The sequence below is a fragment of the Microtus pennsylvanicus genome, chromosome 1 (assembly GCF_037038515.1).
Source record: "Microtus pennsylvanicus isolate mMicPen1 chromosome 1, mMicPen1.hap1, whole genome shotgun sequence".
Lineage (NCBI taxonomy): Eukaryota > Metazoa > Chordata > Mammalia > Rodentia > Cricetidae > Microtus > Microtus pennsylvanicus.
The window spans coordinates 219,085,176-219,100,965 of NC_134579.1; the positions used below are offsets into that span (position 1 = coordinate 219,085,176).

The 15,790-nt window shown below is 50.4% G+C and overlaps 1 protein-coding gene across 1 annotated transcript in view; it reads right to left on the minus strand.

The window, feature by feature from the left end:
- Wdr27 (WD repeat domain 27) overlaps positions 1-15,790 on the minus strand; it is a 113,020-nt gene that overhangs the window by 47,605 nt on the left and 49,625 nt on the right. The window contains exons 18-21 of the mRNA XM_075951460.1: positions 13,719-13,840; positions 11,739-11,872; positions 8,464-8,561; positions 3,551-3,672 (exon numbers count right to left, since the gene is read on the minus strand). Coding sequence (XP_075807575.1) covers positions 3,551-3,672; positions 8,464-8,561; positions 11,739-11,872; positions 13,719-13,840 — 476 coding nt within the window. The remainder of the gene's footprint in view (positions 1-3,550; positions 3,673-8,463; positions 8,562-11,738; positions 11,873-13,718; positions 13,841-15,790) is intronic.

Here is a 15,790-nt window from a genome sequence, read left to right on the forward strand (position 1 = left end):
GTGAGCACACGGTCCCCTGTCCCCATCTGTGAGCACACGGTCCGCTATCCCCATATGTGAGCACACGGTCCGCTGTCCCCATCTGTGAGCACACGGTCCCCTGTCCCTACCTGTGAGCACACGGTCCCCTGTCCCCATCTGTGAGCACACGGTCCGCTGTCCCCATCTGTGAGCACACGGTCCCCTGTCCCTACCTGTGAGCACACGGTCCCCTGTCCCCATCTGTGAGCACACGGTCCGCTGTCCCCATCTGTGAGCACACGGTCCGCTGTCCCCATCTGTGAGCACACGGTCCCCTGTCCCCATCTGTGAGCACACAGTCCCCTGTCACTATCTGTGAGCACACGGTCCGCTGTCCCTATCTGTGAGCACACGGTCCCCTGTCCCTACCTGTGAGCACACGGTCCCCTGTCCCCATCTGTGAGCACACGGTCCCCTGTCCCTACCTGTGAGCACACGGTCCCCTGTCCCCATCTGTGAGCACACGGTCCCCTGTCCCCATCTGTGAGCACACGGTCCGCTGTCCCTACCTGTGAGCACACGGTCCCCTGTCCCCATCTGTGAGCACACGGTCCCCTGTCCCCATCTGTGAGCACACGGTCCCCTGTCCCCATCTGTGAGCACACAGTCCCCTGTCCCCATCTGTGAGCACACGGTCCCCTGTCCCTATCTGTGAGCACACGGTCCCCTGTCCCCATCTGTGAGCACACGGTCCGCTGTCCCTATCTGTGAGCACACGGTCCGCTGTCCCTGCTGACTTGCGCACCATCCACAGTCTGTTGTCCCTATCTCAGCCCCGTTACAAGAATAATGACGGACTCGTGATCAGAGGCTGCATCTTCAGGAGAGGCTGCACAAAGTGTTTAGCTGCTAAAGGGAGGATAAGAACCAGAAAACCAGGTACACCCAGACTGAGTGTGGCCTGGGGGACTTGAGGAAGGGTCTACTCAGTTCCTGCTGCACTGGACCCTCTTAGCTTGGGGTAGGGTAGAAAAGGGTGGGCTTGTGGCACTACCAAGGGAAGAGAGCCAGGCCAGTTGGCACATCCGGAGATCAAAATGATCCTAATTCTATTCATGGATATGAAACACTGGGTTCCACTGTTGTTGGGGGAATGAGCTGTTTCTGCCAGGGTGGAAAGCACTAGACTTTGTGGGACAGCGGGGAAGCAGAAGTAAGATTCCTCACATCACAGCCTGCTCACAGGTTGGAAATTATCAGGGTGGGATCTTGCTCTGAGGTCGCCACTCCCTTTACTCCAGTTCTTAATCAGCTTATCTCCTTGAACACAGGACTTAGCTCCATCCCACTTCCTGGCGCCCCTTTTCTCCTCAAATTGTTCATTTTGTGTTTTTCCTTGCTAAGCTTGCTCCTTCTCATTATAAATCTTATAACTATGAGTGTTAATAACCACACAATAGAATCTATGCTAGGCTGTTTTGAGATTTCCTCTGCCAACGGAATTAACCCAAATCTCTTCACTTTAGCCTCAGGCAGAATCTTTGGTCAAGGGCAAAAAACAGCCACATTCTTCACGAAACTCTCACAAAAATGATCTCTCTGCCACGTATTATTCTTCTCCTGAAATCTCTTGAGCCAGGCCCTCGCGGCTCATCAAATCACACTCGGCACCACTGTCTTCCATGCTCCTACTAGCTTGGCTCACTAAGCACGCCTTTAATCCCAGCACTTAGAAGGCAGAGGCAGGTGGATCTCTGTGAGTTCAAGGCCAGCCTGGTCTATAGAGTGAGTTCCAGGAAAGCCACAGAGAAACCCTGCCAAATAAATAAATAAATTAAAAAATAAACAAAAAAATAGGAGTCAGGGAAATAGCTCAGAGGGTAAAGTTTGCCTTGCAAGCCTTACTATCTGAGTTCAGCTCTCTAGAGCCCGTGAACTGGCTGTGGTCACAGCTGCCTATAATCTCAGCACGCCTACAGGAAAATGGGCGTCAGAGCTCCTGGAAGCTTGCAGGCCAGGGACAAACAACAGAGAGACCCTGCACTGAGTAAGGTTCAAGGCAAGAACTGCCACTCAAAGTCTCCCTCTGACCTTATGTGTGTCATGGTACACACTCACACACAAACACATACATATATATCACACACATACACACATCTTTTTAAAGTCAGCCTTTCTTACAAGTCTTAGATGGCCTTTAGGTGATGAGTCACTTTGGGACTGCTCTGGTTGGTTGTTTTCATTGTTGTTTTGTTTGGTTTCATCAAATTTGGCACAAACTAGAATTACCTGAGAAGAGGAACCTCAGTTAAAAAATACCTCCATCAGATGGTCTGTGCGGCGTTTTCTTGATTATCAGTTAATGTGGGAGGGCCCAGCCACGTGGGTGGTGCCTTGATTATCAGTTAATGTGGGAGGGCCCAGGCACGTGGGTGGTGCCACCCCTCGTCAGGTGTTGTCTGAGTTGTATAAGAAAGTAAGCTGAGGGCTGGAGAGATGGCTCAGAGGTTAAGCACACTGGATGCTCTTCCAAAGGTCCTAAGTTCAATTCCCAGCAACCACATGGTGGCTCACAACCATCTGTAATGAGATCGGGTGCCGTCTTCTGACCTGCAGACATCCATGCAGACTGAATGCTGTATACATAATAAATAAATAAATCTTTAAAAAAAAAAGAAGAAGAGAAGAGAAAGTAAGCAGAGCCAGGGGAAGCAAGCCGGTACGCAGCACTCCTCCATGGCTTATGCATCAGTTTCTGCCTCCCAGTTCCTCTCTTGAGCTCCTGCCCTGGCTCCCCTCCAGGATGTGACTACAAACTGCAAGCTGAAATGAATGCTTTTCTCTCCAAGTTGCTTTTGGTCAGGATATTTTATGACAGCAATAGAAACCTATTGCAATAGAAACGGACTTGGTCCGTTAGACTATCAATTAGCTCTGCCTTTCAACACATCTGAGGACAGCTTTAAAACCCACAATATCTCAAAGAGGATAACTGTATCCAACAGTGCAAGGAGAGTCTGTGGTGCAGAGACCACCACTGCCTGCAAGGGACGTGACTGCCACTCATCCCCACCATCACACACACACCCAGACACACCCAGACACACCCAGACACACCCAGACCTAACCCAGCTTCAGCGAGACTGTACACCAGTCACAGATACTTACATGGATCCACAACTAATCAAAGACAAAGAACAAACAGTCCATGTATGGGCTAGAGATGTGGGCCACGCACTGCTCTTGGAGAGGACCTGAGTGACTCCAATCACTCACGCTGGATAGCCTACAAGCCCCTCCAACTCCAGCTTCAGGACAATCTAACATCTCCGCATCCAAGAACATGGGCACACACACACACACACACACACACACACACACACACACACACACACAATTTAAAAATACTATAAAGTAGATAAATCTTTAAGAAATCTGTAGCAAAGGAAGAAAGTATAATTTGATGATTAGAAAAAGCAAATACTGGACCTGGCAGTAGTTATAAATTTGTATCATAATATATGTGTAACTCTTAAATACATTAAGCTTAGAATAAAAATTCTAATAGTTCTACTATCTACAAACTTACTTTATTCTGGCAAACTTGATGGGCAGGCCGAGAATGGACTTCGGCTATCACTGCAGCACTGCGGCCAACATTGAGGTCAAAAACTTCCACAGCCCGGTCCCGGCCAGCTGTGAGTACGATGTCTGCAGGGTTTCAGTCAAGGGATCATCTCGGCAATCTCACTATGGGCACACAGTTCTAACCCACTTCAGGAAAAAAAAGAAAAAGAAAAGAAGGGACCTCACAAGGCTCAGAAATGGATAATTAGTAAGGAATTTCTGAAGGTCCAGAGAAAATAGTCAGAGCAACTCTACCAGTTAGAGCTTTCAGTGAGGACGACAGCACCTGGCACAAGACCCAGTGGGGACATACACCAGCAACTGCCATACAGAGTGGGAGGGGAGATGAAGACACAGCCCTCCACAGTGGGGACATACACCAGCAACTGCCATACAGAGTGGGAGGGGAGATGAAGACACAGCCCTCCACAGTGGGGACATACACCAGCAACTGCCATACAGAGTGGGAGGGGAGATGAAGACACAGCCCTCCACAGTGGGGACATACACCAGCAACTGCCATACAGAGTGGGAGGGGAGATGAAGACACAGACACAGCCCTCCACAGTGAGGACATACACCAGCAACTGCCATACAGAGTGGGAGGGGAGATGAAGACACAGCCCTCCACAGTGGGGACATACACCAGCAACTGCCATACAGAGTGGGAGGGGAGATGAAGACACAGACACGGCCCTCCACAGTGAGGACATACACCAGCAACTGCCCTACAGAGTGGGAGGGGGAGATGAAGACACAGACACAGCCCTCCACAGTGGGGACATACACCAGCAACTGCCATACATAGTGTGAGGGGGAGATGAAGACACAGACACAGCCCTCCACAGTGGGGACATACACCAGCAACTGCCATACAGAGTGTGAGGGGAGATGAAGACACAGACACAGCCCTCCACAGTGGGGACATACACCAGCAACTGCCCTACAGAGTGGGAGGGGAGATGAAGACACAGACACAGCCCTCCACAGTGGGGACATACACCAGCAACTGCCATACACAGTGGGAGGGGAGATGAAGACACAGACACAGCCCTCCACAGTGGGGACATACACCAGCAACTGCCATACACAGTGTGAGGGGGAGATGAAGACACAGCCCTCCACAGTGGGGACATACACCAGCAACTGCCATACACAGTGGGAGGGGAGATGAAGACACAGACACAGCCCTCCACAGTGGGGACATACACCAGCAACTGCCATACACAGTGTGAGGGGGAGATGAAGACACAGACACAGCCCTCCACAGTGGGGACATACACCAGCAACTGCCATACATAGTGTGAGGGGAGATGAAGACACAGCCCTCCACAGTGGGGACATACACCAGCAACTGCCATACAGAGTGTGAGGGGAGATGAAGACACAGCCCTCCACAGTGGGGACATACACCAGCAACTGCCATACACAGTGTGAGGGGGAGATGAAGACACAGACACAGCCCTCCACAGTGGGGACATACACCAGCAACTGCCATACACAGTGTGAGGGGGAGATGAAGACACAGACACAGCCCTCCACAGTGGGGACATACACCAGCAACTGCCATACACAGTGTGAGGGGGAGATGAAGACACAGACACAGCCCTCCACAGTGGGGACATACACCAGCAACTGCCATACAGAGTGTGAGGGGAGATGAAGACACAGACACAGCCCTCCACAGTGGGGACATACACCAGCAACTGCCATACACAGTGGGAGGGGAGATGAAGACACAGACACAGCCCTCCATGTGGCTGTCACCAACACGAGTTGTGAACTCACACCCTGTCAAAAGCCATCTGCTGAGTTTTGCCAGCCCAGTGCCTGTAATCCTAGCATGTCCACAGCAGGGGACAGGGTACAAGGACGTCCACAGCAGGGGACAGTGTACAAGGATGTCCACAGCAGGGGACAGTGTACAAGGACGTCCACAGCAGGGGACAGATGACAAGGACGTCCACAGCAGGGGACAGGGTACAAGGACGTCCACAGCAGGGGACAGGGTACAAGGACGTCCACAGCAGGGGACAGATGACAAGGACGTCCACAGCAGGGGACAGATGACAAGGACGTCCACAGCAGGGGACAGTGTACAAGGATGTCCACAGCAGGGGACAGTGTACAAGGACGTCCACAGCAGGGGACAGATGACAAGGACGTCCACAGCAGGGGACAGGGTACAAGGACGTCCACAGCAGGGGACAGGGTACAAGGACGTCCACAGCAGGGGACAGATGACAAGGACGTCCACAGCAGGGGACAGGGTACACGGACGTCCACAGCAGGGGACAGGGTACAAGGACGTCCACAGCAGGGGACAGATGACAAGGACGTCCACAGCAGGGGACAGGGTACAAGGACGTCCACAGCAGGGGACAGGGTACAAGGACGTCCACAGCAGGGGACAGGGTACAAGGACGTCCACAGCAGGGGACAGGGTACAAGGACGTCCACAGCAGGGGACAGATGACAAGGACGTCCACAGCAGGGGACAGGGTACAAGGACGTCCACAGCAGGGGACAGTGTACAAGGACGTCCACAGCAGGGGACAGGGTACAAGGACGTCCACAGCAGGGGACAGATGACAAGGACGTCCACAGCAGGGGACAGGGTACAAGGACGTCCACAGCAGGGGACAGTGTACAAGGACGTCCACAGCAGGGGACAGATGACAAGGACGTCCACAGCAGGGGACAGTGTACAAGGACGTCCACAGCAGGGGACAGATGACAAGGACGTCCACAGCAGGGGACAGATGACAAGGACGTCCACAGCAGGGGACAGGGTACAAGGACGTCCACAGCAGGGGACAGGGTACAAGGACGTCCACAGCAGGGGACAGGGTACAAGGACGTCCACAGCAGGGGACAGATGACAAGGACGTCCACAGCAGGGGACAGATGACAAGGACGTCCACAGCAGGGGACAGATGACAAGGACGTCCACAGCAGGGGACAGTGTACAAGAACGTCCACAGCAGGGGACAGATGACAAGGACGTCCACAGCAGGGGACAGTGTACAAGGACGTCCACAGCAGGGGACAGGGTACAAGGACGTCCACAGCAGGGGACAGTGTACAAGGACGTCCACAGCAGGGGACAGGGTACAAGGATGTCCACAGCAGGTGACGGATGACAAGGACGTCCACAGCAGGGGACAGGGTACAAGGACGTCCACAGCAGGGGACAGATGACAAGGACGTCCACAGCAGGGGACAGATGACAAGGATGTCCACAGCAGGGGATAGATGACAAGGACGTCCACAGCAGGGGACAGATGACAAGGACGTCCACAGCAGGGGACAGGGTACAAGGACGTCCACAACAGGGGACAGTGTACACGGACGTCCACAGCAGGGGACAGATGACAAGGACGTCCACAGCAGGGGACAGATGACAAGGATGTCCACAGCAGGGGACAGATGACAAGGACGTCCACAGCAGGTGACAGATGACAAGGACGTCCACAGCAGGGGACAGGGTACACGGACGTCCACAGCAGGGGACAGATGACAAGGACGTCCACAGCAGGGGACAGATGACAAGGACGTCCACAGCAGGGGACAGTGTACACGGACGTCCACAGCAGGGGACAGGGTACAAGGACGTCCACAGCAGGGGACAGATGACAAGGACGTCCACAGCAGGGGACAGTGTACAAGGACGTCCACAGCAGGTGACAGATGACAAGGACGTCCACAGCAGGGGACAGATGACAAGGACGTCCACAGCAGGGGACAGGGTACACGGACGTCCACAGCAGGGGACAGGGTACAAGGACGTCCACAGCAGGGGACAGGGTACAAGGACGTCCACAGCAGGGGACAGGGTACACGGACGTCCACAGCAGGGGACAGGGTACAAGGACGTCCACAGCAGGGGACAGGGTACAAGGACGTCCACAGCAGGGGACAGATGACAAGGACGTCCACAGCAGGGGACAGTGTACAAGGACGTCCACAGCAGGGGACAGATGACAAGGACGTCCACAGCAGGGGACAGGGTACAAGGATGTCCACAGCAGGGGACAGTGTACAAGGACGTCCACAGCAGGGGACAGGGTACACGGACGTCCACAGCAGGGGACAGGGTACAAGGACGTCCACAGCAGGGGACAGATGACAAGGACGTCCACAACAGGGGACAGATGACAAGGACGTCCACAGCAGGGGACAGGGTACAAGGACGTCCACAGCAGGGGACAGATGACAAGGACGTCCACAGCAGGGGACAGATGACAAGGACGTCCACAGCAGGGGACAGATGACAAGGACATCCACAGCAGGGGACAGGGTACAAGGACGTCCACAACAGGGGACAGATGACAAGGACGTCCACAGCAGGGGACAGGGGTACAAGGACGTCCACAACAGGGGACAGATGACAAGGACGTCCACAGCAGGGGACAGATGACAAGGACGTCCACAGCAGGGGACAGATGACAAGGACGTCCACAGCAGGGGACAGGGTACAAGGACGTCCACAGCAGGGGACAGATGACAAGGACGTCCACAGCAGGGGACAGATGACAAGGACGTCCACAGCAGGGGACAGATGACAAGGACGTCCACAGCAGGGGACAGATGACAAGGACGTCCACAGCACGTGGGTCAGTTTACTATGAAAATGCACTAGGTGACTATGTATTACTCACCATGCTGTGTCATAACCCAGACTGTCTTTCCTTGGAGGCACCTCCTATTATTAAGATAAGGCTACTTCACCTACAATTGCTGCACAAGATCCCACATTCCACAAGGAGAAGCATCTATCTGTCCGTTTTTCCTAGCAGAATGCCTGAGGCTTTTCAAATGCCCAGAAAGCAATGCTTAGTGCAAGGCACAGCCACTGGGTAGGAGGAAGGATACGGGAATAAAAGTCATTCACTGCAGACAGAGTGGTCACGTCTGCCCCACTGGTTAACGGGAGCCTGAAAACAGGTTTATGCCTGCTTTTGGGTTTATACCTGGAAGAAAGGGGGAGAGATTACCAGTGTTTTTACTTCTGACTACAACTAAACATTCTACATTTAAAAGGATAAAAATGAAAATAAAGCATTTTTATTGCTTAGTCATATGTTTTAATACAGAGGGAACGAGTGAATAAGACACGCCAATATTCCTTTGGGAAATTTATTCAATTTTCTATCAGAAATTCTGGGTGGTTTTTTTCTCTAGAATGCGTCATGAAAATAACAGTATATTATACAGCCCAAAATAACTCACTCCTAACTATGAGAAAGCAAGTTTGTCTCTTAATTCTAAAATAATTACATATTCCCTTATAAGTCCTCACCCAGTTACACAGTGTTGATATCTTTTCCTAAATGTTAGTCCTCACTCCCTTCAGAAGGGTAACACGAGCATCGGGTATTGCTTTAATAGACACCCGATCTTAACCATGGAAATAATTTCCTCAGGAAAATAACTGGTAGGCCAGCCCAGCAAGGATTCTCAGCCCAGCCCGAGCATAGTTTGGCAAGGACAAGACAAAGAGAATGTCAACAGGGTCAGAGCGGTGGCACAGAGGAGCTAGGCCAGGCCGGGCAGACGCTGCACTGTCCGGGATGAGGAACACACTTGTGTTATCCAACCATGGTGGGGGGAGCTGCCTGGATGACCACTGAATCCGAGCTGAGAAACTCCGGAACAGGCCTCAGAGCAACAGACTCCAGGAGCAGGCCCAGGCCTGAAGGGACACGAAAGAGGTGACCATACAGAAGCAGAGTGCAGTCAAGTCTCGAGGGAGGCTGGAGAATTAAATGTTTCAGTATAGAATGGTCACACAGATGCCATGATGAAGCGGTGCTTCAGTTACACAGGAGGGTGGCTGAGGAAGAAGTCACTTTGTCTGGGAAAACGTGTTAAAACTAGGAAACGTAGGGTGAGGGAAGGCTCTCCTGAAAGGTGGCCAGGCAGAGGTGTGCAGAAGAAAAGAGAACCCAAAAGAAGGCCACGCAGATAACCCAGTCTTTGTCCTCAATCAGCTTCCAGAAGTAAAAGCATGTCCGTTAGAAGCCCTGGTCCCTACTCTTCACTGCTACCATCTGTATTTTGAATTAGTTATTTCTAAGCCTATGTCTGCCCAATCAGGCAAATACTGTCAAGAAAAAAAAAAACAGAAAATGAAAAGTCCATTCACACCATAAGTAAAACTGGGTTAGACTAGAAGCCATAGTGGTGATCACAGAACATATAAGCATTGGTGACTTCAAAGATGTCTGGCACAGAGCAGTTCACCAATGACGGACATCCTTGTTGGGACCCACATCACCCTACTTTAGCTTCTGGTGTTCCTGACAGGAGCTGCCAATCACAGCAGGCAGTACTTTCTGTTTGGGGATGGTATGAGTTGGAGTGGAACGGGGTGAGGCAAGGTGGAATAGGATGGGATGGGTAGGATGGAACGGGGTGGTGTAGCATAGGATGGCGTGGGGTGGGGTGAGAGAGGATGGGGTGAGAGAGGATGGGGTGAGAGAGGATGGGGTGGGGTGAGAGAGGATGGGGTGGGAGAGGATGGGGTGGGGTGAGAGAGGATGGGGTGGGGTGAGAGAGGATGGGGTGAGAGAGGATGGGGTGAGATAGGGTGGGGTGAGATAGGATGGGGTGAGAGAGGATGGGGTGGGGTGAGAGAGGATGGGATGGGGTGAGAGAGGATGGGATGGGGTGAGAGAGGATGAGGTGAGAGAGGATGGGGTGGGGTGAGAGAGGATGGGATGGGGTGAGAGAGGATGAGGTGAGAGAGGATGGGGTGGGGTGAGAGAGGATGGGGTGGGGTGAGAGAGGATGGGGTGGGGTGAGAGAGGATGGGATGGGGTGAGAGAGGATGAGGTGAGAGAGGATGGGGTGGGGTGAGAGAGGATGGGGTGAGAGAGGATGGGGTGAGAGAGGATGGGATGGGGTGAGAGAGGATGGGATGGGGTGAGAGAGGATGAGGTGAGAGAGGATGGGGTGGGGTGAGAGAGGATGGGGTGAGAGAGGATGGGGTGAGAGAGGATGGGGTGGGGTAGATTGGGATGGAGGGATGGGATCAGATGGGGAAGGACGGTACAGGATGGGGTTTGATAAATGGGATGGGGTAGGATGGGATTGGGTAGATAGGATGGGATAGAGGGATGGGATCCAATGCAATGGGATCAGATGGTATGGATGATATAGGGTGGGCTTGATAGATGGGTTGGGGTTAGATGGGATGGTATGGGAAGATGGGATATGGTGGATGAGAAGGGAAATGAGCTCAGTGCCCTGGGGTGAGTGGGATGAAAGGAGTGGGTTGGGTTAGTTTCCACACTGGACCAGAAAAATGAAAGATGGGTCTAACACCGCAGGGTCAGCCCACCGCACGAGCTCTAGGTACAGCAGACAAACAGGAGCTCCTCACTCTGACTTGTGTCATTTATACCTGCCGTGATGAGATGGTGTGTCCTGCCTATAATGACAAAGATGAAAGATTACAGTGGCCGACATCCGAGAAATTGTATGGATTCTAACAGGCATCTGCATGGTTGCCTGTGCTCCTATCAAGTCCCCTGATTAGGAAAGCCAAATCTGTTGTGTAAGGTGATAACTATAGAAGGAAAACAAAATGCCTCTTTTTATTTAAGTGATGAATATTCTACCAGACATTTTAGTATAAACCCATATTTATGAAAAAATAATTTACTTTAAATATCAAAAAGTTCTCATTATTATTAGATATTCCTCTAAGTAATATATGAATGCTTGTATTGAATTACAGAATATGAGTATCACTGTTCAACTATGCATTAAGTTTCCCAGCATTTCTACATTATACACACACTCCTTGCATCCATCTTTCCATTCATCCACAGTTATTTTCTTAAGATAATTAAAGAACAGGGGCTACAGAGGCAGAGGCAGAGGCAGAGACGTCCTCAGAGCGCCACCTAAGACGAACCAGTGCCTGCTCCTGTGGAGAGGCAAAGTGATGGCTGGGAGCAAAGATGAGCGGACCAAAGGGTTCAGGCAAAGCGGGGTGCGATGTGAGACCACAGGAACAACCGAGGAGCGAGTGACTGGAACTTCCACCTTCCTTCTTTTATAAAATGTTAAGGTGTGTGTCTCTAGGAATGAAGAGGTAGGGCGGGATCAGAAGGGCTAGAGGCAGGGAGGAGGCCACCTACCTCCTCATGTCATCCCTACAGAGGTCAATGTGGTACTTTAGGAGCCAAAGTTCAGGGCCAGAAGACAGCAGCATGAAAGCATCCATGTAGTAGAACTGTGCGGAAGTAATTGGCTTGGAGAAAGACTCTGGACCCTGTGAAGCAGACATCCGTGAGCACCGGGGTGCACTGTAGCGGTCTCCCCCAATCCCTCCTCACACTCCTGTCCTCACCCTGAACACACGTCTCGTCACAGCAGCTCAGAAAATGGGAGAACGGGGGCAAATGAAACATGGGGTATCAAGGATGAAATTGAGAACATGATTTGGAACGTGGTTCTAGGTGTCTACTGCCAACTTTGTGTCTCATGGACAGTCAGGCCCAGCTCTGGTAGAGCCCGCCCCTTCCTCTGGGGCTGCTGAGAACTCCCTAAAGGATGCTGACTCCGAACAGCCCCTCTGCCCTTCTGACCTCCCCAGAGGAGTGACTTGTGAGGTGATGAATCTGACTATGGCAGCTGAAGTGCACTCAATGCCTAGCAGATCATACAGCACCACACCAACTGGATCATACAGCATCCAGACCAACTGAGCATGTGCAGCCCAGCATGGCCAGGGAACACTGCATCTGTGGGTCGGTAGTCCTAGAAAAGGTCAAGCTTCAAAGCACAGTTTCTATCACTTTCACCTACTGTTAGGTTTAAACACTATAGTCAAACACCAGTTTAAACACTATAGTCAAACACCAGTTTAAACACTATAGTCAAACACCAGTTTAAACACTATAGTCAAACACCAGTTTAAACACTATAGTCAAACACCAGTTTAAACACTATAGTCAAACACCAGTTTAAACACTATAGTCAAACACCAGTTTAAACACTATAGTCAAACACCAGTTTAAACACTATAGTCAAACACCAGTTTAAACACTATAGTCAAACACCAGTTTAAACACTATAGTCAAACACCAGTTTAAACACTATAGTCAAACACCAGTTTAAACACTATAGTCAAACACCAGTTTAAACACTATAGTCAAACACCAGTTTAAACACTATAGTCAAACACCAGTTTAAACACTATAGTCAAACACCAGTTTAAACACTATAGTCAAACACCAGTTTAAACACTATAGTCAAACACCAGTTTAAACACTATAGTCAAACACCAGTTTAAACACTATAGTCAAACACCAGTTTAAACACTATAGTCAAACACCAGTTTAAACACTATAGTCAAACACCAGTTTAAACACTATAGTCAAATACCAGTTTAAACACTATAGTCAAACACCAGTTTAAACACTATAGTCAAACACCAGTTTAAACACTATAGTCAAACACCAGTTTAAACACTATAGTCAAACACCAGTTTAAACACTATAGTCAAACACCAGTTTAAACACTATAGTCAAACACCAGTTTAAATACTATAGTCAAATACCAGTTTAAATACTATAGTCAAAAAGTCAGCCCCTCTGACTTTTCTAAATGCTCACCACTCCTGGGTTAGGCCCTAATTCGTGAGCAGAAGCAGCATTTCCCAGCACCCTCCTCTGTCCATCTCAGTAGTGAGATTTTCGTGCTGTCTCTCTTTCCCCATGCTAGTTCCAAATAACTTCACATAGTTCATTTCAGCAAGTCCTCTTGTCCATCATTATTGCCTCTGTGATATGATGGTGAACTAACATAAAACCATCCATGTTTTACTATGGGTATTGCTGGCATTTTCATACCATTACCAATGCAAATATATATATGAAATGTATTTGTCAATGTACATATACACACCAAGAGTGTGTTCCCATGTGTTATGTATGCATGCATTTCATATGTGGATGAGTATAAGAAACTGCCCCACCATCGTGTTTCTCTGGTAGTGAAACAGCTCCTCATTCTACCTATTGCTGATCTTCCCTATAGGGAGGCAGACAGCTGTGACTGTCCACGGCTTGGGACATCACTACCCGCCATGACATATGTGCTCATGGATACATTACCAAAAGCAGCATGAGTTCTGTCCTGTGAACTGACCACACCCTCAGTGTCCGGTCCCGGCCTGTAGACAGCAGCCATCTCTTGTCGTGGCTCCAGCAGACGGTGCTCACAGCTCCATCGTGACCTAAGTATTCAGGATAAAGGGAGAACAAGGAGAATGCCTGCCTGCACCACAACAGGCCACAACTCCCTCTTCTCGAGGAGGAAGGGATGCAGTTTCTCGCTGTGAGGCAGGTGGACCAGGCCCAGTGTCAGATGACCTTGCACTAAAGGCCTATTGATGGGGCTTGTAGAGAAGGCCTTTCTAAAATCCCATGTTTCTTAAAGATGAAGTTCTGACTTTGTGTGTCCAGGCACACGCCTTTAATCCCAGCACTTAGGAGGCAGAGGCAGGCAGATCTCTGTGAGTTTGATCCCCCACACACACAAAAAAAGAGAGAGCCTTTTCTTTTGGTTTCAAGGGGAGAAAATAGAAGACTTCACTGAAGATTGGAAATACTCTCATCATTTGGTCTGGCCAATGACTGCTTTGGCTGCTGGTTTACACAGGCGCTAGCACACCTGTGGACAGCACCTGTAGGGAACCCACGGGTGCTAGCACACCTGTGGACAGCACCTCCTAGGGAACCCACAGGTGCTAGCACACCTGTGGACAGCACTTGCTAGGGAACCCACGGGTGCTAGCACACCTGTGGACAGCACCTGTCGGGAACCCACGGGTGCTAGCACACCTGTGGACAGCACCTGCTAGGAAACCCATGGGCGCTAGCACACCTGTGGACAGCACCTGCTGGGAACCCACAGACGCTAGAACACCCATGGACAGCACCTGCTAGGGAACCCACAGGTGCTAGCACACCTGTGGACAGCACCTGCTAGGGAACCCACAGGTGCTAGCACACCTGTGGACAGCACCTGCTAGGGAACCCACAGGCAGATGGAACTGCCCTTCAGTCCCCATAATCTTTCAGTGATGCAGTCCCTACTCCAGTCTTTTTCTGACAAGAAACATGTTGCCTCCTGACCCCATCTTTGCCTTCCTCGTCTCTATGAGGCAAACTTGAAACCACGGCTGCCTGAGTGTTCTGAGAAACCTAAGAGCCTGAGGATTCATGGAGCCAGATACTCAAAGACAACACCATGAGTTCTTCCCTGGGAGAACCAGTGGAAACAGGCAGATGGGGAGCTGGAGGCTGCAGTGGCAGGCGTGCACCGGGGTATCAGTAACCCAAGACTTGCTGAACCATCACATTTCGCCCCAGAGGGCTGTGTTTTGAAAACTGCAGAGTAAGGAACCGCAACGCTGACAAGAATCTAGCTAACAGGACCCTACTCGGGCTCTTCTCAGCACAAGAACTGCACACTGCAATTCAAAGGGCAGTCAGTAAATCAGTATCACCGGAGCATGCTAGCCAGAAAACCACCAAAGTAAAAATGGAAAGCCAGAAGAAAATCGTAAGTAGGATGACGCTCTGAAACGGCTTCAAAACAGCAAAAAGTTACCGTGCAGAAGTTATGTCAAATGGCTTTGCTGCCCTCTTGTGTCGAGTTCTGGCATTTTTCACAAAAGTGCAAAGGCCCACTTTTTTGTGTGTTCACGGGAGCACAAAGTGGGCGCTATGGAAGGTTCTCAAAAATCTAGGATTGAACCTACCACATGCTATCTAGCCACAGCATTCTATGCCCGAAGGACTCTGTATCCTACTCAGATATACTTCCTCATCCATGTTCTCCAGTATTGTATATCTATGTATATTGCAGTATGATTACACAATAAAATATTATCCGGCTGTTAATAAAAAAGAGACTATGAAGTCCTCAGGTAAATGGATGAGGCTGGAAGCAATCATCCTGAGTGAGGTAACCCAGACCCCGAAACACAATGTGTCGTGTTTTCTCTGATTCTTTAGATGTATGTGTGTCATCTGGAATGTCTACAGAGGCCAGGAAATTAGAATTACATGGAAGCCTACTACTGTAGAAGCTTCTTAAAATATATACTTACACAAATAAGAAGACTGTAAATGGAGGTGACAAGCCCTTACCACAGGCCAACAAATGAAAGACCCAATGT